The sequence below is a fragment of the Gobio gobio genome, assembly GCF_949357685.1.
Source record: "Gobio gobio genome assembly, chromosome: 23".
Lineage (NCBI taxonomy): Eukaryota > Metazoa > Chordata > Actinopteri > Cypriniformes > Gobionidae > Gobio > Gobio gobio.
Window position 1 is genome coordinate 30392169 of NC_137119.1, and position 22127 is coordinate 30414295.

A 22127-nucleotide genomic window follows, 5' to 3' on the forward strand; every position below is an offset into this window, starting at 1 on the left:
CCTGAGAGGATTTTCTGTTTGTCATACTCTCGTTAAGTTTCGATTAAAGTCCCTGCTAACATACAAACCGTAATAACCAACTGTTCTCACGTCATGTAGACCTTCCGGTTTTTGACCTACAGTGTTACATTTCAGTGCCTCTCCATATTAAACTGGTTATATGTAAATTAATTTAATTTTAGATATGTTTAAGCTCTACATTATCTGCCCTACTAAGGAGGACTCCTATTTTGATGGGTATTATAGTCTCCGGGTAGTGAAAGGAAGAGCTCGCACACAGTTTATCGGAGTTGTTTTGCAGATACAAAGTTTACCAGTTATTAACTGCACCCTCGAAAAGTCATACGGTCTGTGTATGTGTTTGTTTACTGTTAGTTGTATGAGTGTTTTTGTGTAATTTGCTGTGTATGTTAATGGAAATGCAACGGAGAGAGATAGTTTGTGAATGAGACGTTAATGCGCACTTCTTAAGGCCTGTACACACCGGGACGAATATCGCACGCGCTTATCGCCAGCGTTTTTCGTGACGTTTCTCAGCACGTCTTGAGTGTTCACACCCAAGCGATTTCCACTGGCGATGCGCCGAGTGAACGTGCACATTCAGTAGATGCACTCCCGGTACACAAGGTGGTGCTGCGGCACTTACACTTCTGACACTCGCTTGTCACACAGAAGAAGAGGAGAGACAGTATTTACGTGCTTGCCAAAACCACAGATATATTATGTCTATGGCAAAACCATTCACACACTTTTTGCTAACTGGCAAGCAGCATTAGCAGCCCATCTTCTTCTTTGTCTACTTACTACTTCTTCTTCGTATCAATGTGTGCTCGGCAAGACCGATTTTGTGCTTGAGCGCCACCCAGTCGTGTTTTACTGTCACTTCAGCAGCTCCAGGCACGTGAACAAAAGCGCTGATCTCATTGGTCGGCCAGTTTTTAACGCGCCGCGTCAAAATAAAAAAACGAACCCGAGGCGTTTTTTTTTAAATGACGCTTTTACGCCTGGCGTTTTACGCGTCGGTGTGAACACTCACATTGGCGCCCATTGTTTAGTCACGAGGCGTTAAACGTCGGCGATAAACGCGCGCGAAAATCGTCCCGGTGTGAACAGGCCTTTACAATGATTTTTTGGAGTGAAAAAGGACATAATAAACTTGATAAACCATCAGTAAAGTTTGGCCATCATTCGGAGGGGATATCCGCTACATTCGGTGTCCAAAAACATCTTGGGATAAGGTTTTCACACTGACAGCTGTCATTGTAAGATATAGCAACTCCGTTTGTTTGTCCGAGTTAGCAACAGTAACTAAGGAGGGCGGGGCTTACCGATAGGTCAATTGCTACTCAAAACAAGCCCAATTGTGTTTCTCCGGTAAAAATCGCATTTGGGGGGTAAAATATGTGTCTTTTTGGTAGGGCTGCCTGCTAAAATTCGCAAATCCCGGGGCAAAATATCACATAATTGGGGTCGCTTCAACCCACGGACATGAAAAACAGCCCGCGGCAAGTGTTGAAGTAGCCCGACTTGGCAACACTGGGGTGCGCGCATGTGGGCAGATCCTGGAGCAAAAGGGGTGGTAGCCATGGTAGCGAGAGAGAGTGACAGTCGCCCAAGCCAATTCGTCCCGGACGAAAATAATGAGCGGTGTTTATTGCAGATTAAAAAGTCTAGAGTCACTCGATTTTTATACTCTCTTTTTCAGAGTACTTACATTTTAATTATGCATTGACATATAAAGAAAGTTTAAACAAATTTGGACAAAAGTGTTTTAGATCATTCTTACCTACCCTACCTTTAAATGGTAAAAAAAAAGGCAACATTGTAACCGGAGCTACTTCTCACGGTTTATGTCTATGACGAGTCACACAGGACAGGTACTGGAACACTCCGCAGCGGGTGACATCCCGCTCTATAAATACTTACCGAAGTGAGTTATAAGACAAAAAGTGGATGTACTCGCTCATTATATAAAGTTTTAAAACAAAAAAAGTTGCATAGTGCAGCATTGCACTGAAAACCAGTAACATCTCTATCTTGAAACTGCCTCATAGTTTAGTTTTGTTGGCCGGAAACCTGTTTCCCAATAAAACCAATGTTTGTTGACACAATCCTTACGGATGTCCCTAAGAGCTTGAAGAAAATGTTGTTTTTATGTAGATATGCCTCACAGAAGGTTACCCAATTAAGAAAATCCAAAACAAATCTTGTATGTAGCAACAATGAATGTGTATTAGACAGGAATTCGGTAGGTTTCACAAAATACTTTTAAATACTTTTATTTAAACATGTTTTTTGTTTTTTTTGTTTTTAAAAAAAAGCAAAAGTTTTAACAGTGAAAAGGTTAAAATAAATGACAATCCCACTGTTTGATCGGAGTCTGTATCTAAAAGCACCGGTCTAAACAAGGGTTCTGACATCACTCATCAATACCACACAGGTCTTATCAAAACCCGCTCTGTGGATATTCAAAAGGACCTAAAAGCCCAATAAACGATCAATAAATGTTCACAGCAATACAGTATTGTGTGAAAGCTACAATGTTTCCACAAACGCACAGTAAAAAAGGTAAATCACTGAGCAGACTCTAAACAGAGGAGGTAAACATGTCTTTAAAATAGGAAGAAACAAGTTCTTCAACAAAAGGTTTGTAGAAAACACATAACCAGTGTCTGAAGTAATGAATACTTCGGTGTACTTCCTCCTCAAATATCCTCATTATTTGAACATTTTCGATTTTAAAGACTTGTTCTGAACAAACATGGGCTTTGCTATTATTAATCTGGTAAATCAAGTAATCTAACACCAAATTCAAGCAATAATACATTTTTAAGGCCAATAATACTTTTGGACAGACTTGAAAAGAAAAAATGATCACGACCCTAACATGTTCCTTTCTAAATTTCACCCTGAACAAAACCAGAACATGAACGGGCGATAGTCTTAAAATAGCTAGAAAGCAGTGGAGTAACAAAACGTCTGTCCGATTAATGTCTGATTAAACCACATTTGCTCTAAGAAATCAATGGATGATATGAAAAATAGGAACTGACACTGCTGAGATGTTGCTGGAATCGTAACACCATTGTAAGACCAGCAGGTTACAGCTTATATAGGCTCTCTTGGTCCTTATGAACTGAGGAAATGCTGACTGACAGGAAAGGCTCACAATGGGATTATGGCCAACCGCAAAACTAAGAGAGGAAGCTCACATGCTTGCGTACAGTTGTGTGAAACTGCTATTAAAAAGCAAAATAAACGTCTAAGATGTGATTCTTGTTGGTTGCTGGTTGTGATCACCCATAGAGGCTGAAATCTGCTTCTCAAAACATCTGCATTCCGAATCCCTGTTAGAGAAAGAGAAATCGATTAGTACTTCCTTCTCAATAGCACTAAGCGGAAGAAAAGCAAAAGTTCAAAACCCTGTTTAAAAAGTTACACTTATATCTAATATACATATCAATCTCTGAGGTACACTTACAGAATCGTCTTCCATTATGGCTGTGGAGTCAAAAAAGTCCGGTCTGAGTTCCGCTCTTTCTCTGCGGTTTCTCGACGCCGGCTAAAATGTAGAGCGAACAAGAGAGCAAGAGTGACCCCAAAGATCTAATCTAACAGATGAACAGATGTTGTAATATGAAACACAGTCTTGGCCGTCACCAGACACATTACAAATACACTTAAGAACTCCGAAACACATCTGTAAATTCTTACCAGATCTATCACCATGGTATCCTCGAATTCCTCGTTCATGTCCTCTAGCTGACCGCGCGAGGACATCATCACGTCCTCGAAGATGGGCTCAGCGTCATCTTCCATGAGGCCTCGCCTGAGTAAAAAGACTCAAGTTCAAGGAACTGATAAATGCATAAAAAATTAATACTGCAATGTCAGTGTGAGTACTTACACCTGCTGTCTCACTCCACCAGTGCGTGATTTCATGTAGTTCATGCCTCCTCTCTCTTTTCTGTTCACCTCCTCCATCTTCTGCTGATCCAACCATGACATCTGCATCTGAGGGCTGAAAGTAAGGGAACAAAATGGTGCGAGAACCATGTGAGATTTGCTTCAGGAGGAGCTCAAATTACATAAGAAAAACGGCGGGTTCTGTAAATATGTTCCTCCAAGATGTAACTAGATAAAACAGAGGAGCTCTTAACGTTAAAAAAATAGCTCTGACCAACTGCCTGTTTTTATTAGGCTGTAATTCCATACTTGTGCATGAAGTCTGGTTCTGAGCCTGGTTCCGATGAGTCTTGGTCTGGGATGTGATCTGCTGCCTGTCTGGGGTTTTCTCTCAGGACCGTTGATGTGAGCTGTGGGGTATGGAGGCCCCCTGGTGTCTGGAGAGTGTCGTTACGCATCACCCACGAACCCTCAACACTCTCCTCTGTCGAATGAAACAAAAAAGACATTAATGACCAATCAGATTCATCTTAGACAATGCCACAGGAATAATAGGACACGTTCTGTGTTAATTAAGATACATTGAGAGCTTCATTGTTTTTTATCCTACCGTCCGGACGTTTTTTGTTCTGTGGCGGTCGGCCCCTTTTGCTGCGGACCGTGCTGGCTTTGCTGGTTGAGCTGGCGCCGGTCGTGACGGACAACCTGTCATCATCTCCTCCTGTCAGCAGGGAGTTCCTGTACGCGATGAGAGGCAGCCAGACGTCCTCTCTTCTCTCCATCATATACTCCGTCATGAACTTCTCCAGGTAGGAATGACTGTGGCATGAACATTTATAAGGATCAAACACACTGGGTACACATGACAGTGATGTTATCATTATTCTAAATGATGGAAAATGGCAATAATAGAATAATTTGAAGAATGAACAAATACAATGGAAGTCAGTGGGAAACAGAATAGTTTGTTTATCAACATTTAAGTTTTTTTTCATAATTTAGAATAAATGAGAAACGGGTGAATAAATGATGACAATTGTCATTTTCTGCTGGACTATCCGTTTACTGTTTTCTGTACTTACACAGTCTTTTTGTCTTGTCGTAGGAGTTTGGAGGAGAACTCACAGAGAACCTCCAGGAAGGCCAGGTTTGGTGGTGGGTACTCTGGTCCTTTTGGATTTGGGACCTTAAAGGCGAATTCAATGCCATCCCTATGGTTGTAATAAGACATTAGTTCATGCAAATATCAGGGTTCATACACATTTCTACCGATACATTTCCATGACTTTTTCATGACTTTTAAGAAAATATTCAGGACCAAACCTTCCATGAAAGTCTGTGTATACACGTAAAATAAGAATAATCCATGTTCAAATGTCAAATCATAACCTATCTTAACTAATTAACGTAAATCTATATGGTACAAAATAAACGCTGACACACCAGTAAAACGGTTAGATAAAATACTGTCCGAGCAGTGGATTAACACACATCAATGGGAGGCAACAATGATAAATAAGTGGATAAAAGTTTCCAGTGACACTGACAGTAACTTTACAAGGTGGCAGTGCCAGAGACAAACTTTTGGAATACAAAATTGGGCAACTAAGAAGATTTTAAAACAGCTTTGCCTCCTAGTATTTACCATTCATCTCACTGGAAAACCATCAATCATTAACAAGATAACAAACGTCCCTATTTGAATTTTTTATTTCTGCAATTTACACCTATACAAACTGCAAATGCCAGACGTTCCCCCATGCCAGGGACAGAAATTAACTTTTCCATTAAGGGGCTCCTTGTAATTGATTTCCAAGAGCATTTTATTTATTTAAAAGTGCAATTTTTAATGATTACCTTTGTTGTCATTTGTCAAATACTTAAAGTTAACCAATTACTTAAATCAATCAAAATACTAGACTGTTACCAATAAAATTATCACTTACAAAAGCCATCTTTACACTTGCAAAGTTGGAACAGCTGCATCTGAAATAGCTTAAATGTTTATTTACACAGACTGTTTAATGTTACTCAAATTATAAAATGAACAGGAACTCTTTACAGAGTCATTGACAGTTATTGATATGCTCTTGATATTGTAGGCTAATAATGATTAGTCGATTAAAAAGATACATAAAATGTTTTTGTGTTTGGGGAAACTGCACGTCATATTCTGACTACACAGATAAAACTACAAACATTTACAAACTATTTTAATGCTTTTTATGCTTTATCTTACCAGCGTGATGAATAAATTATATTAACCGGAATAAACTACAGAAAGGGAGCAGAGAATGTGACTGATTGTGAAGCTGTCCATAACTTGGGTCTAGCGCGAGTTTAAGCGCTCTCACAAACACTCCCGTTAAAATCACGGAAGCTGACAACACTGCGAAATAAATCTTACATCTGCACTTTGTTGTTTATGACAGGAGAATTCACAAGTTTCAGTAAGAATTCAGTCAGAGAGTGCGCGCACTGAACAAAACTGTTTCAGCGATGACTAATCTGAATGCCTCTGATTGGCCATCACGCTCAACAGAAACGCGTAATTGGTTATAATGCTCAACGCTGCAAAAGGAAATCTGACGGACGGAATGCAGCAGATCAAAGGAATTATGTATGTTTACGAAGTTTCAAAGTTTGTTTAACCAATATTTTCACTTAAACATATTCTATTACATACATTTTTTGAAACAAATTTCCATGACTTTTCCAAAACTTTTTGGTTTATTTATTTTTCCAAAACTTTTCCAGGCCTGGAAATTGCTACTTTAAAATTAAATCACTTTTCCAGATTTTTCATGACCGTACGAACCCTGAAATATTCACAATAAACCCCCAGAGCCAGACGCAACTAAAGGCCATTAAAGAAACACTTGGTCCTGCTCATAATTGCTTCTCATTTTTTAGATACAAATGTAGTAAAGCTGAAGATCTGAAGAGTTTCTTACTTGTGCAGTGTGGCCACGGCCTCTCTGGTTTTGATCTGGTCCAGCCCAAATGTGAGTGCAAAGCGACGGGCCAGTTCCTTAATGCCGCTGACATGGGATGACGTTCTGTCCAGGTTGGGGCCTTGGTCCAGGATCAGCTCATTGAAGAGCTGCAAACAGGGAAAGTGTCCAAATTGAACATTCAACATTCATAACCAACTGTGATAATGATCTCACTCTAAAAATCACATCCCATACCTGCTGCAAGCTGAGGATAAGTGTCTTTGCGCACTGGATCTTGTCCATCTGTCTGGTCTTACTCAAGGTTTCTTTGATGATGTCTCCATAGTCATTGTAATACTGTAAAATGAACAGCAGTCATTCGAATCGCTTCTTAACCTTACAGATCTATGTGGTTTAAATGCATCAGTTTTTCATACCTTCATATATTGTTTGAAGATGTCAGCAGCGGCAGGCATGTCCACAATGTCGTAGATGATAAGTTTGCAGAAGGCGGCCAACAGATTTCTCCTCTTATGAAGAGCCTCGATCTTATTGGCTTCATCCTCTTCGTCCCCCTCTGAAAGAAACAGCCCAACATGAAGTTAAGATTATGAGTTAAAGAAGTCTTGATCAATTACAGTTTAGTGTATGGCATGTACAATACCATTCAAAAGATTTTAAAATGTTTTTGAAACGTCTTGAATGCACACCAAGGCTGCATTTATTAAATCAAAAAATTCTGTAAAAACCTAATATTGTGAAATTTTATTACAAATTAAAATTGTATTATTAATATATTTTAAAATGTAATTTATTCCGGTGATGACAAAGCGGAATATATTTAAAATACTTTTGTAATATTATAAATACTTCAATCAAATGAATGCATCCTTGATGAATAAAACATTTTTTTTTTCCCCCAATAAAAACGTACTGACCGCAAACATTTGTAGGGTAGTGTATATAATTTGTTTTTTTCAGTATTATGATTTTAATCTGATATCAAAACCTTTAAGAATTGTCAACATATTTTTATATGTGCTCTATAAATAAACCTTAAAAGGCCTGTTTGCACCATGGACGATAACTATGAAGATAACGATAAAGACATAGTTCTAAAAATGGTTCTCAGTATTAAAGAATAGCAGAGTTCACCACACCACAGCTATAATGATAACGGCACAGAGAAACTTTATAGAGGGTATGCACGTGACGTCACTGTCAGCCGGTTTGACCGCGGTTACGCCCACTGAGTGGCAAAAAGACTGAAAGGCAGCATTGCTTTTGCTGCAAAAAAACACAAAAGGGGACATGGGCATCCTTGTGCCTCCCTCCGGACAGAGGGAGATGGACTTGATAATAGCGTGTAATTTCTCCACTGCCTGCTGCTGCTACTGATTGCTTTTAGAGGGAAAAGCTGCCCATAACTACTGGTCTAGGATCTGTTTTCTTCGTTATAATAGCATATTATTAGCGAAAAAAGAGTTATTTTTCAAAAGATCCTGTGCATATCTGTATTTACGCTCGTCAAATGATTCAATTTCCAATGTGTTTTCTCTTCAGTGAGTAATGTAGCCAATCACAGACATGTTTGTTGATTTCTTGAACATAATGGCCAGTCACAGGTGTTTAAGATAGAATCCACTCACCGCTCGAGTTTTTGTCCAGTACTGAGTTCTGCATGCACACAAATCCTCTCTAACAAAGTGTAGACATTATGTAAATAAGAGATTCATTGTGTCGTCCGCTTCACTGATTAATATAACAGAACTTTGTGAGATCGCGTTTATTGAATGAGAGACCGCTTTTAGGGATTATAAAGGGAGCGCACTTAGCGCGCCGTCTAGGCCAGGGGTTTTCAAACTTTATGATGCCAAGGACCCCCAATATGATGAACCTTTTATGAGGGACCCCCTTCCTAAAATCAATTTATATTTTTTTATGTGTGAAAAACATTAACAACTGTTAGATAAATAGTAAGTGTGACATTATAAATACTACATAGTTTCCAAACTTAAATTGGCTATATTTAAAGGGATAGTTCACCCAAAAATGAAAATGATCCCATAATTTACTCACTCTCAAGTCATCGTAGGTGTATATGACATTGCTCTTTCAGACGAATACAATCAGAGTTATATAAAAAAACATTTCCTGGCTCCCCCAAGCTTTATAATGGCAGTAAACGGCAGACCAAAATTTGAAGCCCAAAAAAGTGCATCCGTCATAAAAGTGCCCCACACGGCTCTGGGGGTTAATAAAGACCTTCTGAAGTGAATCGATGGGTGTGTGTGAGAAAAATATCCATAATATTTAAAAATTCTGGAAAGTATGTATACAGCAAGACACATTTAGATATGAAACATTTTTGCTTTGTCTTTTTTATTCTCTGGAATTTTCTGAGGACCCCAGTTTGAAAACCCCTGGTCTAGGCGATATAAAAAATTATTAATATGCCTATATATTCAGAATTTGAATAAAACTTTTGTTTTCCATTCTTGACAAGCACCACATACACGCTTCAATACATAGGCCCATATCTGCATATAAATGTGGGATTCACTCTCGAAATTGTAATGACTGACAGTGATAAATATTTATGTATCGAAATCAAGCTCATATAAATGTCAGGAAACACGATTCCTGGCTGCATGTCAATATTCCTGTAATCACTGGATCTTTGGTAAGTTGTAAGGAACACTATATCGAGTCCAACCTTTAGTTTAAACTGATAAGCGTTTGTTTTACTCGCGTTTTCCACTATTAACTCTGCAGAAGCTGCTCTTCTGCTACTCCATCCCGGCGGAGGGGGCGTGTTACGGTGGGAAAGTGATGTCGATGCATACCCTCTATGGTTGGAATCACTTTAAGAATGACTTTATCCAGCTGATGAACGATAAAAACACTGGCAGCCAATCAGAATCCATCCTGCTATTACAAGCTTGGGCATTTAAAGTGACAGTCTAGCACGTCCTTCTAATAAACAGAACTATATCGTCTGCTGGTTTGCACGCCAATATAGTTATTGTTATAGTTATCGATCTCAGGATAGTTCAGATAATATATACCCATACACATACCCATGCTCTGATTTTCATCATCCTGGTCAATAAAAACGTGATCCAGGACAAAATTGAGCAGTTCATTCTGCAGAGAGCTGTCTGGATTGAAGACCAAAGGCTGCAGAGCATCCCGACCACCGTTGACCAACTGGTGACTGAAGATCATCAGCAGGTCACATAGCAACATGAAGGCCTATGGAGAGAAACCAGACAATTCTTGAAAACATGACTAGAATTGAATAGAATTGTAGTTTAAGGTCACTAAAAATGGCTCTCCTCACCTGCTCTTTGACTGGAGTGTTCACATTAGACAGGCACTGTTGGCAAACCGCTAGAAAAGACTTCACCACTCTCCTTAATGCCACAAGATCATCCTGCCCAGGAAACACATATGAACTTTTATGTCAAATAATACTCAGAGAACATGAGTAAATCAGACAGTTGTATATGGAAAGTTTTAGGCAACTGCATAGTATGGGGTCTATTGCACCTTTGATGGAAATCCTTCAGTAATTTTCACCAGCTGCCACAGGATGGAGTAATGAGAGCACTGCAGAGCCTGGACAGCGATCTGACCACAAGACAAGAGAATAATATAGATTCATTATTTAATGCACCGGGATACAAAGGGCTAGTTTATAATAATACATATTTTGAAACATCAGACATGTAATGACATGCTCCTTTGTTATCCATATTTGTGAAAGTTAATTCAGTTTGCTAAGCAAGCAATAATTTTAGTTTGGTATGCACTACCAACTAAAAGTTTGGGGTCAGAAAGATTTTTGAAAGTAGTCTCTTATTCTCACTGCATTTATTCAATGAAAATACAGTTAAAACAGCAATATTGTGAAATATTACCATTTAAAATAACTTTTCTATTTTGATATATATATTTTTAAATGCAATTTATTCCTGTGAATCAAAGCTGAATTTTCAGCATCATTACTCCAGTCTTCAGTGTCCTAATATTCATACATGAGGTCCTTTAGAAATTATTCTAATATGCTGATTTGATGCTCAAGAAATATTTCTTCTTATCATCAATGTTGAAAACGGTTGTTCTGCTTTTAAATATTATTGTGGAAACCGTGATTCATTTTTTCAGGATTATTTGATGAATTGAGAGTGGAAAAGAACAGCAGTTATTTAAAACAGAAATCTTTTGTAACATTATAAAGGACTTTACTTTCACTTATGATCAATTTAATGTATTAAAAGTATTAAATTCTTTCTTGACCCTACACTTTTGAACACAAGTCTCTGCAATTTAGCCACTGTTTTATATGTCTATGTTTCATGTCAATTTATTCAATGTTATCAAGTTATCTGTGTTCGCTCGGCGGCTACTATGCGACACTTGTTACACACTGCAGTAAGCTATATCGATATTAGGCATGGTAAAACATGGTACTCTGGTAAATCAAGAAAACAAGATTTAAACAATAAAACTAACTGTGTTGAGCTATATAACAAGGATTAGTTTTCTGTCAATTAATGTATTCAAACAGTTGCTCCCCTGTCTAATAAAACACAATATTCAAGCGTCTTTATTGTTTCCATGGTTTCTACAAAATAAAAAAAGAAATCGAGGGTAACGCCGGTATGATGTCATTGATAGGCGACAAACAGACATGGTCCGTGTCCTGGTTAAAGTTGCTTATTTCTCTGAATTTAAACACTCTTGGAAACATCTGGGATAATGCAAGTACACAAGTCAACAAAATATATAACATTGTTCTAGTGTTTTTTGTATATTTTAATCCAAAAATCTTACATATTGTGCCTTTAACATGTTTGTTTACCTGCTCTGGCATGGAGCCCTGTTCGATCCCCATCTTCAACAATCGATAGCAGTTTTTGAAAAGGTCCCACTTTGTAAGGTCATGTGCACTGGAAAGCATACAAAACAAATCTGAATGCTGTGCAGACGGACACAAACTCTGCATTCCCAAAACGAAGACAAAATAAGCTGCATCTTACTTATGGAAAGCAGTGAGCTTCTTTAGTGTTGAAAGAACATTATAAATGTCATCATCATCTGCTTCATCGCCCTAGAAAAAAAGCAAAAGCAGAATTTAGTTTAAAATGCTTAGAAGCCATTTACTAATATTCATACATGGGGAAAAGCTCTTTCACCTCCTGCAGCAGGTCTTCCACCGAGTGAGAGAATCTGTCCGTGAGCTCGTCGATGAGTTGGCTGCGAGCGATGTCTACGCGGTTCATGATGGTGTATTCTTCACTGCACAAGATGCTGTACGTCTTGCTACACGCCTCCAGAACATCCATCTCTGTGTGCTTTTCCACCACCACGCGGATCTGCTTCAGCAGGGCATCCAGATGCTAAACACAGCCAGAAAGAGACAGGGTTAAATGAGAAAACACTAGCGTAACACTGCATCTGTCTAGCTTTTTATGTTACAGTTGTTAGAACTCTAACAGACCTTTTCCATTCGTCCTGAACTGTAGACCTCAAGATCAAAGAACTGAGGGATCTGAAGGAGGTTCGCCACCTTTTCAGAATCAGTCTGGTACTAAAGACAATACAAATGTGAAGCAACATTTAAAGTAATTAGATTCAGCAGTTTTATGCCATCATAAGCTAGTGTTGATGTATTAGTTAAAAATCTTTTCCCCCCACTCTTAATATGATCATTGCTGAAAACACTGAGTTTTTTTTTTTTTTTTTGATGAATAGACAGTTCAAAAGTACAGCTTTTATGTGAAATAGAAATCTTTATAACATTATATGTAACACCCTATTTTAACAATCTGAGCGCATGGTCTGAAGCACATGGCGCAGGTGCACTTAGGGTGTGTCCGAATTCCCTTTAAAAGCCATTTGTAGCCTTGCACCACGGGGGATTCGCTATTTACAAGGCGGAATTTTCAATTGGAAAGACTGAATGCTTCTCCAGAGAGGAATCCGTTCCTGTGTGTGTAATAAGCAGAGTGTATGCGCATTGTGCACCCGCCTATAGGCGCAGATTACTAACGTGCCCTTTAAATAACACACAAATATACTGCGCTATTGACCTTAAAGCAGGTTTTTGTTGGTCAATGGAGCAGTCTTTTTCAGTTGCCTCAAAATAGCAACGTGCCAACAAGGCGCCTGAACACACCTCGTTTTCAGACCAGCACACCCATGGCGAACAGATGGGCACGAGTGCATTTGCGATTTAAACAATGTGGCGCTGGACGTGAAAATTATAACTGCGGGCTGAAACTAGTAAATTGCGTCGCATTGCGCCGGGTGTATGATAGGTCCCTATATGTCTTTACTGTCACTTTTGATCCATTTAATCTATCCTTGGTGAATAAAAGTATTAATTTCTTCAAAAAGGTAGCATATCAGTATTAAACAGCAAAAACTATTTTAAACATTGATAATACATGTTTATTCAGGACCAAATAAGCATTTTAGAATGATTTACACTTTAAAATATCTTAAAACAGAAAACCACTTTTTTATTTTTCAAATAGTATTTATTATTTTACTGTATTTTTGATCAAATAAATGCAGTCTTGCTGAGCACAATAGACTTTTTAAAACATGCATATTTACTAAGGTAACACTTTACAATAAGGTTTCATTAGTTAACTACTTCAGCATGCACTAATATTAACTAAGATTTAATAAATTCTGTCGAAGTATTGTTCATTCTCAATTTCAACATTTACTAATACATTATCAAATTTGAAAAGTTTAATCAGTTAACATTAATGCACTGTAAACTAACAAACAAACAATGAAGAAATGTATTTTTTATTAACTAACACTGACAAAGATTAATAAATATTGTAACAAATGTATTGCTCACTCATTGTTAGTTCATGTTAGTTAATACATTAACTAATGTTAATTGTAAAGTGTTTTCTTCATATATTTGTAAACTATTTTATTGCAATGAAAAATAAAGTGACTGGATCAGATTTTGCGACGTGACAAAAATAGGAAGAGGGAACTGAATGCGTGCTATCATGGCACATTGAACGCCAGTAGAGTAGACAGTTTTGTTGATTATAATTAGTGCAATTTGGTTGTGATTTGCATGTTGTTGTTTTGAAAACTCTTTGTTGTGAAGCCATTGTCTGACAATTGAAACAGACAATGGGCCCATTGTCTGTTTCAAATAACTACTGTTCTTTTCCACTCTCAATTCATCAAACAATCCTGAAAAAATTAATCACGGTTTCCACAATGATATTAAGCAGAACAACCGTTTTGGACTCTGACATTACCTTTGAAAGTAGCATGGGCAGAGCAACAATCAAGTGTTCAGTGAGTCGATTCTTATCGTCAATCTGCGTCTTCTTCTCCTTGGCAGTGAGCACCTGATGTGAACACAGAAGACCAAAAGAAAGTCTTTAAACTCAGAGTCTATAATGTCTCTACAGTAAAGACTAATTCCAAGATAACTTACCCTCTTTCCAGTTCCTCTGCCCACAGGCGGATGAGCTTCGGCTGCCTGCCTGATGGTGCAGACCATGAGCTCGATCAGTGCGCTCTCATGGCGGTCTACCAACACTACAACAAAACCCACAATCAGAAAGGACGAATGGGCAACACAACACAAATCTGAAATAAATGCCAGTTGCTGTACCCTCTTCCCCCGGTACAGGGTCCTCCAGCAGGAGCTCTACCATGCAGTCCCAGTCTTTCAGCAGATCCTGCGAGCTATCCCACAGACTGTCCACCAGGTATGCCGCATGCTCGTGAAGCTGTCATGCAAGAAGACAGGAGGATGGTTAGATAAATTGCCCAACACTGGTTATTGCTATTGTCAGCAACTAAGAATTGGCTTCCTTTAATACAGTTGGAATTGAATTGAACTGGCCACATCCCACAGAGATTTGAATTCAAATTTTAATAGGAATGACAGGATTTACAGAACTGCGATTCAGAGAAATTCACAGTTATACAAAGATTTTGTGCCAAAACAATACATACAATTCAATTATGTAGGATACATAAGAAAATATTTGTAATCAGTTCAGGATCTCGCTTAATTAAAGGGAAAGTTAATCTTAAAATTATGTCATCATTTACTCACCCTCAAGTCGTTCCAAACCTGTATGAATTTCTTTCTTGTGCTGAACAAAAAATATATTTTGAAGAATATGGGGGGGGGGAAATACTATGGAAGTCAATGGGCCCATCAACTGACATTCTTCAAAATATCTTTTGTGTTCAGCAGAAAGAAAGAAATTCATACAGGTTTGGAACAACTTGAGGGTGAGTAAATGATGACTGAATTTAAATTTTGGGGTGAATTATACCTTTAAGTTCAACATTGTCAAAACAATTAACAGGGCCATCAAAATAGATTTTGTTTTGGCCATAGAGTACCAAAATATATTTTGATTTGGCCATAGAGTACCAAATAGACTTTGATTTGGCCATGGAGTACCAAAATATATTTTGATTTGGCCATAGAGTACCAAATAGATTTTGATTTGGCCATAGAGTACCAACTAGATTTTGATTTGGCCATAGAGTACCAAATAGACTTTGATTTGGCCATAGAATACCAATTAGACTTTGATTTGGCCATAGAGTACCAAAATAGACTTTGATTTGGCCATAGAGTACCAAGATAGATTTTGATTTGGCCATAGAGTACCAACTAGATTTTGATTTGGCCATAGAGTACCAAATAGACTTTGATTTGGCCATAGAATACCAAATAGACTTTGATTTGGCCATAGAGTACCAAAATAGACTTTGATTTGGCCATAGAGTACCAAGATAGATTTTGATTTGGCCATAGAGTACCAAATAGACTTTGATTTGGCCATAGAATACCAAATAGACTTTGATTTGGCCATAGAGTACCAAAATAGATTTTGATTTGGCCATAGAGTACCAAGATAGATTTTGATTTGGCCATAGAGTACCAAATAGACTTTGATTTGGCCATAGAGTACCAAATAGACTTTGATTTGGCCATAGAGTACCAAAATAGATTTAGATTTGGCCATAGAATACCAAATAGACTTTGATTTGGCCATAGAGTACCAAAATAGATTTTGATTTGGCCATAGAGTACCAAGATAGATTTTGATTTGGCCATAGAGTACCAAATAGACTTTGATTTGGCCATAGAGTACCAAATAGACTTTGATTTGGCCATAGAGTACCAAAATAGATTTAGATTTGGCCATAGAATACCAAATAGACTTTGATTTGGCCATAGAGTACCAAATAGACTTTGATTTGGCCATAGAGTACCAAATAGACTTTGATTTGGCCATAGAGTACCAAAATAGATTTAGATTTGGCCATAGAATACCAAATAGACTTTGATTTGGCCATAGAGTACCAAAATAGATTTTGATTTGGCCATAGAGTACCAAATAGACTTTGATTTGGCCATAGAGTACCAAGATAGATTTTGATTTGGCCATAGAGTACCAAATAGACTTTGATTTGGCCATAGAGTACCAAAATAGATTTAGATTTGGCCATAGAATACCAAATAGACTTTGATTTGGCCATAGAGTACCAAAACAGATTTTGATTTGGCCATAGAGTACCAAATAGACTTTGATTTGGCCATAGAGTACCAAAACAGATTTTGATTTGGCCATAGAGTACCAAATAGACTTTGATTTGGCCATAGAGTACCAAATAGACTTTGATTTGGCCATAGAGTACCAAAATAGATTTAGATTTGGCCATAGAATACCAAATAGACTTTGATTTGGCCATAGAGTACCAAAACAGATTTTGATTTGGCCATAGAGTACCAAATAGACTTTGATTTGGCCATAGAGTACCAAAATAGATTTAGATTTGGCCATAGAATACCAAATAGACTTTGATTTGGCCATAGAGTACCAAAATAGATTTTGATTTGGCCATAGAGTACCAAATAGACTTTGATTTGGCCATAGAGTACCAAATAGACTTTGATTTGGCCATAGAGTACCAAAACAGATTTTGATTTGGCCATAGAGTACCAAATAGATTTTGATTTGGCCATAGAGTACCAACTAGATTTTGATTTGGCCATAGAGTACCAAATAGACTTTGATTTGGCCATAGAGTACCAAATAGATTTTGATTTGGCCATAGAGTACCAAATAGATTTTGATTTGGCCATAGAGTACCAAATAGATTTTGATTTGGCCATAGAGTACCAAACAGACTTTGATTTGGCCATAGAGTACCAAGATAGATTTTGATTTGGCCATAGAGTACCAAATAGACTTTGATTTGGCCATAGAGTACCAAAATAGATTTAGATTTGGCCATAGAATACCAAATAGACTTTGATTTGGCCATAGAGTACCAAAATAGATTTTGATTTGGCCATAGAGTACCAAATAGACTTTGATTTGGCCATAGAGTACCAAATAGACTTTGATTTGGCCATAGAGTACCAAATAGACTTTGATTTGGCCATAGAGTACCAAAACAGATTTTGATTTGGCCATAGAGTACCAAATAGATTTTGATTTGGCCATAGAGTACCAACTAGATTTTGATTTGGCCATAGAGTACCAAATAGACTTTGATTTGGCCATAGAGTACCAAATAGATTTTGATTTGGCCATAGAGTACCAAATAGATTTTGATTTGGCCATAGAGTACCAAACAGACTTTGATTTGGCCATAGAGTACCAAACAGACTTTGATTTGGCCATAGAGTACCAAGATAGATTTTGATTTGGCCATAGAGTACAAAAAATTGTCCATCACATTGTTATCATAACGTAAAAAAAACTAAATATAAACATAAATCGTAAAATGTATAAAATAAATAATAAATATTAACAAACAAATTGGCTGTTATAAAATGTTCTTTCACCATGGTCCATAAAAAAGTGCATTTTAAAGGGCTACTTTCTAAAATGCATTACATTTATTAAAATAGGCATATCAAACATGAATTTATAATATAATTTAATGTTTAGAAAGATTTATATACACCATATGTTAATTGAATGACAAAATGTGTTTTTTTTTAACTAAAGGCCATTTCACACTGCACCGACACACACAGACAACCACCACTTCTCAGACGTTCCACGACTCGATTTAACATGTTAAATAGGCGAAAACAAGAGCCGACCAACACCAACAGAGGCCAAAAGTGGGAACACACTGATCCGACAAACTTGACAGAGGATCTATTGCCATCTGTTGGTTCAGTGTGAATTGGCCTTGAGGAAATTAAATTCTAAGTGAAGAGATGAGCTAATAAATAGGTATGAATACAGACTGAGATCTGCATAAAAAAATTGAATTCATTTCTCACTTCACTCTCTAGGAAGAAAAGCACTAGCATTCTTATAAGGTTTCCATTGGCGCTGTTTCGCCCTCGTCTCTTTGCCAAAGCCTCCTCAGCTTGAGGGTCGTGCCTGCTGAACAACCTGCAGCCAGACAACAACCAAATGATCAGAACATTTGAGACATTTGGCATGCTGTGATCATGTTTGAAACAGACGTGGTCATTCATCTCACTTTCTGTGGAGGAACTCTCCAGCCGCCACGGCAACCGGCCGATGAGCCGAATATACTAGATGGTAGACGTTCTCACAGTCTTCGTTAGACAGAGCGTCCTCACTACCGCTACAGGAGAGAGAAAAAAGGACATGATGTAGAAAAGGATGGAAGAAAGAGTCGTAGAAGCTATATCTCATAATAAACACAGAACAATTATGTTAGGAACTTTTCTTGCTACTTCTACAATATAAAAGTATTATATATTCCTAATGCAATTACCTACATTTGGCAACTTTTTCAGTACCCAACACCATAATGTAGCATACTATTATTTGAACTGTCTAATAATGCTGTCATATGTTAAATGTTATATTGCACATAATAAATTCTAATAAAATATATTTGACACAGCCATGAAGCCAAAGAATCTTGAAAAATAGAGATTATACTTACTGCAGAATCAAAGTGACAAGTCGTATGGCCTCTACTGCAACATCATACTCTTTATCCAGCGTCATAGACACAATACGGTCCTAAAAGACAAAGGAAGTGACATCATAATGTTTCCAAACTAATGCTTACATCACTTGGGCATATTTTGAACATTTTAATAGAGGAATGGAAAGATATAATGAGGCTAGAAATGGGCTGCCATAGAGTATTCACACATTTGTTACCTTAAATCGATTGGTGAAGAGCTCAAGCTTGGGGAAAAGCTCTCTGTTGGTGTAGAGGGTCTGAAGGGCCTTTAGACATTTGAGTCGAACCTCGCCTTGCTGTAAAGGATTACATTTTACACTATTTAAATCTAGATTGACACCAATATATTTTTGTTACATTTGATGATTATGAGAGATGCAAACAAGTAAAACACACACACCTATAAGAAAATATACACACTTACTCTGTCGTGTAGCGTCCAGCCCACATACTTCAAGTAACTGTCATTGAGAAAAGCATCACTGTATAACTTCATCCAAACTCCAATCTCCTCTATGCAAATGGCTCTAATCTCCGCAATGGCATCCCTGAGAGAAAGCAAGATAACAAAACATGAAACAAACATGTCTAATGAATTTCCAGTCACAATGACTGGACAAGTATTTGATTACGACTGATTCACTTATATATATCATTCAGAATATGGCTTGTGAAATGGTTTCCACCAGTTACTCACCTGTAACGGTGTACAAAAATACCCTTGAAGATTGAGTTCATCATGTTCTCAATCTCATCTTGATTCTCTTGGAGCTACAATATGAATTAAACAAGAAAACACATTGAAACTCAAATTCATGGAGACGGTAGAACAAAATTGGGAAGAAAAGGAAACAAAATCGCACCTCTTTTCTCTTCTCCAGCAGCAGTTCCAGCTTCTCGTTGGCTCGTTTCCCTGCAACCTTATTTCGTTCAGCCTCATACTGCCTCTGTGTGTTATCCTGATTGATGCTCAGGTTCAGAGCGACATTTACCAGTGCTGTCATCAGTTTCATTGCTGTAGAAACAAGACACATAGCAAAACTTAACTCAACTGCAGTATGAGGTAGAACTTAAAGGTCAAAGGTGAGGGACTGACCTGCCAGCGTGCTGGTGTGTCTGAAGGCTCGGACCTGTGAGTCTGAGAGTCCAGTGAGCAGAGAAATGACCGTGTCCATCATGTATTCATCGTAGATGATGCTGTACTGGCACTGACGGATCAGAACCATGATGAACTCGCAAAAGTTATATCGGAATTTCTTCCACTGCGGTCCTGCCATTGTGAGAGGGTAGTCGCCGCTGTCCTGGATTTGACAATGACATTTATTAACAGAATATTTAAGAATTCAGATGGAAAAAACAAAAAACAAAGTCAAAAGTAACATCAAACCTCATCAAACTCCTCTGTCATCTTCCTGATAATTTCAGCATTCTGCATGTTCCTGAACATCTCGATCCTTACAGTGCCTGTGATTCAAATGAATACATCACACCAGTACAGTTTGTTATTTGTGAAATATCAGACAAAAGATATACAACTCTGAATCAACATGCACCACTGTCAAAATTTCTATATATTGTAATCACAACCTCTAATAACTGCTGTTTGAATTCATGATTTGAATTCTCAGAACTGTACATTTCTGACATATGGAGATTTCTTGGACACAGTCACCTCTAATAACAAATTACTCTAAATTGAGACGCATGCATTTCCTGTAAAGTTGCTTTGAAACAATAATGTATAGGGAAAAGCGCTATACAAATAAATGTGAACTGAATTGAATATACCCAAACGTTCATAAGTTTGGAGTCATTAAGGGGATAGTTCACCCAAAAAATGAAAATTAGCCCATGATTTACTCACCCTCAAGTCATCCTAGGTGTATATTACATTCCTCTTTCAGATGGAGTTATATAAAAAAAGTCCTGGCTAACACAAGCTTTATAATGGCAGTAATTGTTGCTCTGTTTTTGAAGTCCATAAAAATACATCTGTCCGTCAAATAACGTGCTCCACACGGCTTCCGGAGGATAAATAAAGGCCTTCTGAAGAAAATCGATGCGTTTGTCTAAGACAAATATCCATATTTAAAACTTTATAAAGTAAAGTTCCGGCCGATCGCCTTCCGGAAAAGTGTTGAAAGTGCCTTCTCAGAGTTAACAGTAACTGGTGGAGTAAGCCTTTGAACTGCAGAGGCACTTTCAATACTTTTTCCATAAAATGAATACGGATCGGTCGACACTTTACTTTATAAAGTTTTAAATATGGATATTTTTCTCACACAAATGCATCGATTCGCTCCGGAAGCCGCATGGAGCACATTATTTGACGGACAGATGCATTTTTATGGACTTCAAAAACAGAGCAACAATTACTGCCATTATAAAGCTTGTGTTAGCTAGGACTTTTTTTAATATAACTAAGAATTGTATATGTATATGTGTATATGTGTAAAGAAGAATGTCATATACACCCAGGATGACTTGAGGGTGAGTAAATCATGGGCTAATTTTCATTTTTGGGTGAACTATCCCTTTAAAGATAAAAAAAAAGAAAGAAATTAATACTTTTATTCAGCAAGGATGCATTAATTTGATCAAAAGTGACTGAAAAAAGTATCAGTTTCCACAAAAAAAGAAAAAAAAGAATTAAGCATGTACATAAGTTGTCAACATCGATAATAATAAATGTTTTTGAGCACCAAATCAGCATATAAGAACGACTTCTTAAGGATCATGTGACACTGAAGACTGGAGTAATGATGCTGAAAATTCTGCTTTGCCATAACAGGGATAAATTATATTTTATATTGCAATAATATTTGCCAATCATAGTGGGGGGGTAAAAGTGGTATTCATTTGGAACTGTATTGAGCTAACATTACCTTTACAGCCAGAACACTGAATGAAGAAGTTGATTAGATCTAGGAGTGCGAGGTCTCTGTCTTGCTTGTACGATTCAATCCAGTCATCAATGACAGACTGGAATTGCAAAAAGTGTCATTTACCGTAGTATAATTACACCTCAAATAGACACAGACAGATAGAAAGACACTTGACATGTTGTGTTTTACCTGCATGGCACTTTTGCCTTGCTTGACCACCTCAAACAGAGTGCTGGGGTCTGCTCCCTCTCCATTCTGATGGGCCACTCCATTCGGCCTCCTCCCTCCTTTATCAACCGGAGATCTTCGGGCCTTCTTACTGGCCACCTGGCAAAAAAAGACAGATCAGAAAGAGCGGTTCACAGCATGCATTAAGAGTAAAAATGAATGCAATCAGTTGATCTGC

At 37.7% G+C, this 22127-nt stretch overlaps 1 protein-coding gene across 1 annotated transcript in view; it reads right to left on the reverse strand.

The window, feature by feature from the left end:
• Positions 1-1689: 1689 nt before the first annotated feature.
• Positions 1690-22127, reverse strand: part of stag1b (STAG1 cohesin complex component b) — a 28688-nt gene continuing 8250 nt past the window's right edge. Inside the window, exons 4-34 of the mRNA XM_079806931.1 lie at positions 21911-22048; positions 21722-21818; positions 20224-20300; positions 19933-20137; positions 19700-19851; positions 19534-19607; positions 19261-19384; positions 19034-19132; positions 18810-18889; positions 18375-18482; positions 18169-18283; positions 14509-14626; positions 14329-14432; positions 14147-14239; positions 12349-12438; positions 12044-12247; positions 11888-11958; positions 11710-11797; positions 10395-10475; positions 10186-10278; positions 9923-10097; positions 7280-7419; positions 7098-7199; positions 6861-7009; positions 4989-5117; positions 4517-4725; positions 4216-4390; positions 3908-4021; positions 3715-3829; positions 3482-3562; positions 1690-3347 (exon numbers count right to left, since the gene is read on the reverse strand). Of these exons, the coding sequence (XP_079663057.1) occupies positions 3324-3347; positions 3482-3562; positions 3715-3829; positions 3908-4021; positions 4216-4390; positions 4517-4725; positions 4989-5117; positions 6861-7009; positions 7098-7199; positions 7280-7419; positions 9923-10097; positions 10186-10278; positions 10395-10475; positions 11710-11797; positions 11888-11958; positions 12044-12247; positions 12349-12438; positions 14147-14239; positions 14329-14432; positions 14509-14626; positions 18169-18283; positions 18375-18482; positions 18810-18889; positions 19034-19132; positions 19261-19384; positions 19534-19607; positions 19700-19851; positions 19933-20137; positions 20224-20300; positions 21722-21818; positions 21911-22048 (3624 nt within the window). The 3' untranslated portion in view covers positions 1690-3323. The remainder of the gene's footprint in view (positions 3348-3481; positions 3563-3714; positions 3830-3907; positions 4022-4215; positions 4391-4516; positions 4726-4988; positions 5118-6860; positions 7010-7097; positions 7200-7279; positions 7420-9922; positions 10098-10185; positions 10279-10394; positions 10476-11709; positions 11798-11887; positions 11959-12043; positions 12248-12348; positions 12439-14146; positions 14240-14328; positions 14433-14508; positions 14627-18168; positions 18284-18374; positions 18483-18809; positions 18890-19033; positions 19133-19260; positions 19385-19533; positions 19608-19699; positions 19852-19932; positions 20138-20223; positions 20301-21721; positions 21819-21910; positions 22049-22127) is intronic.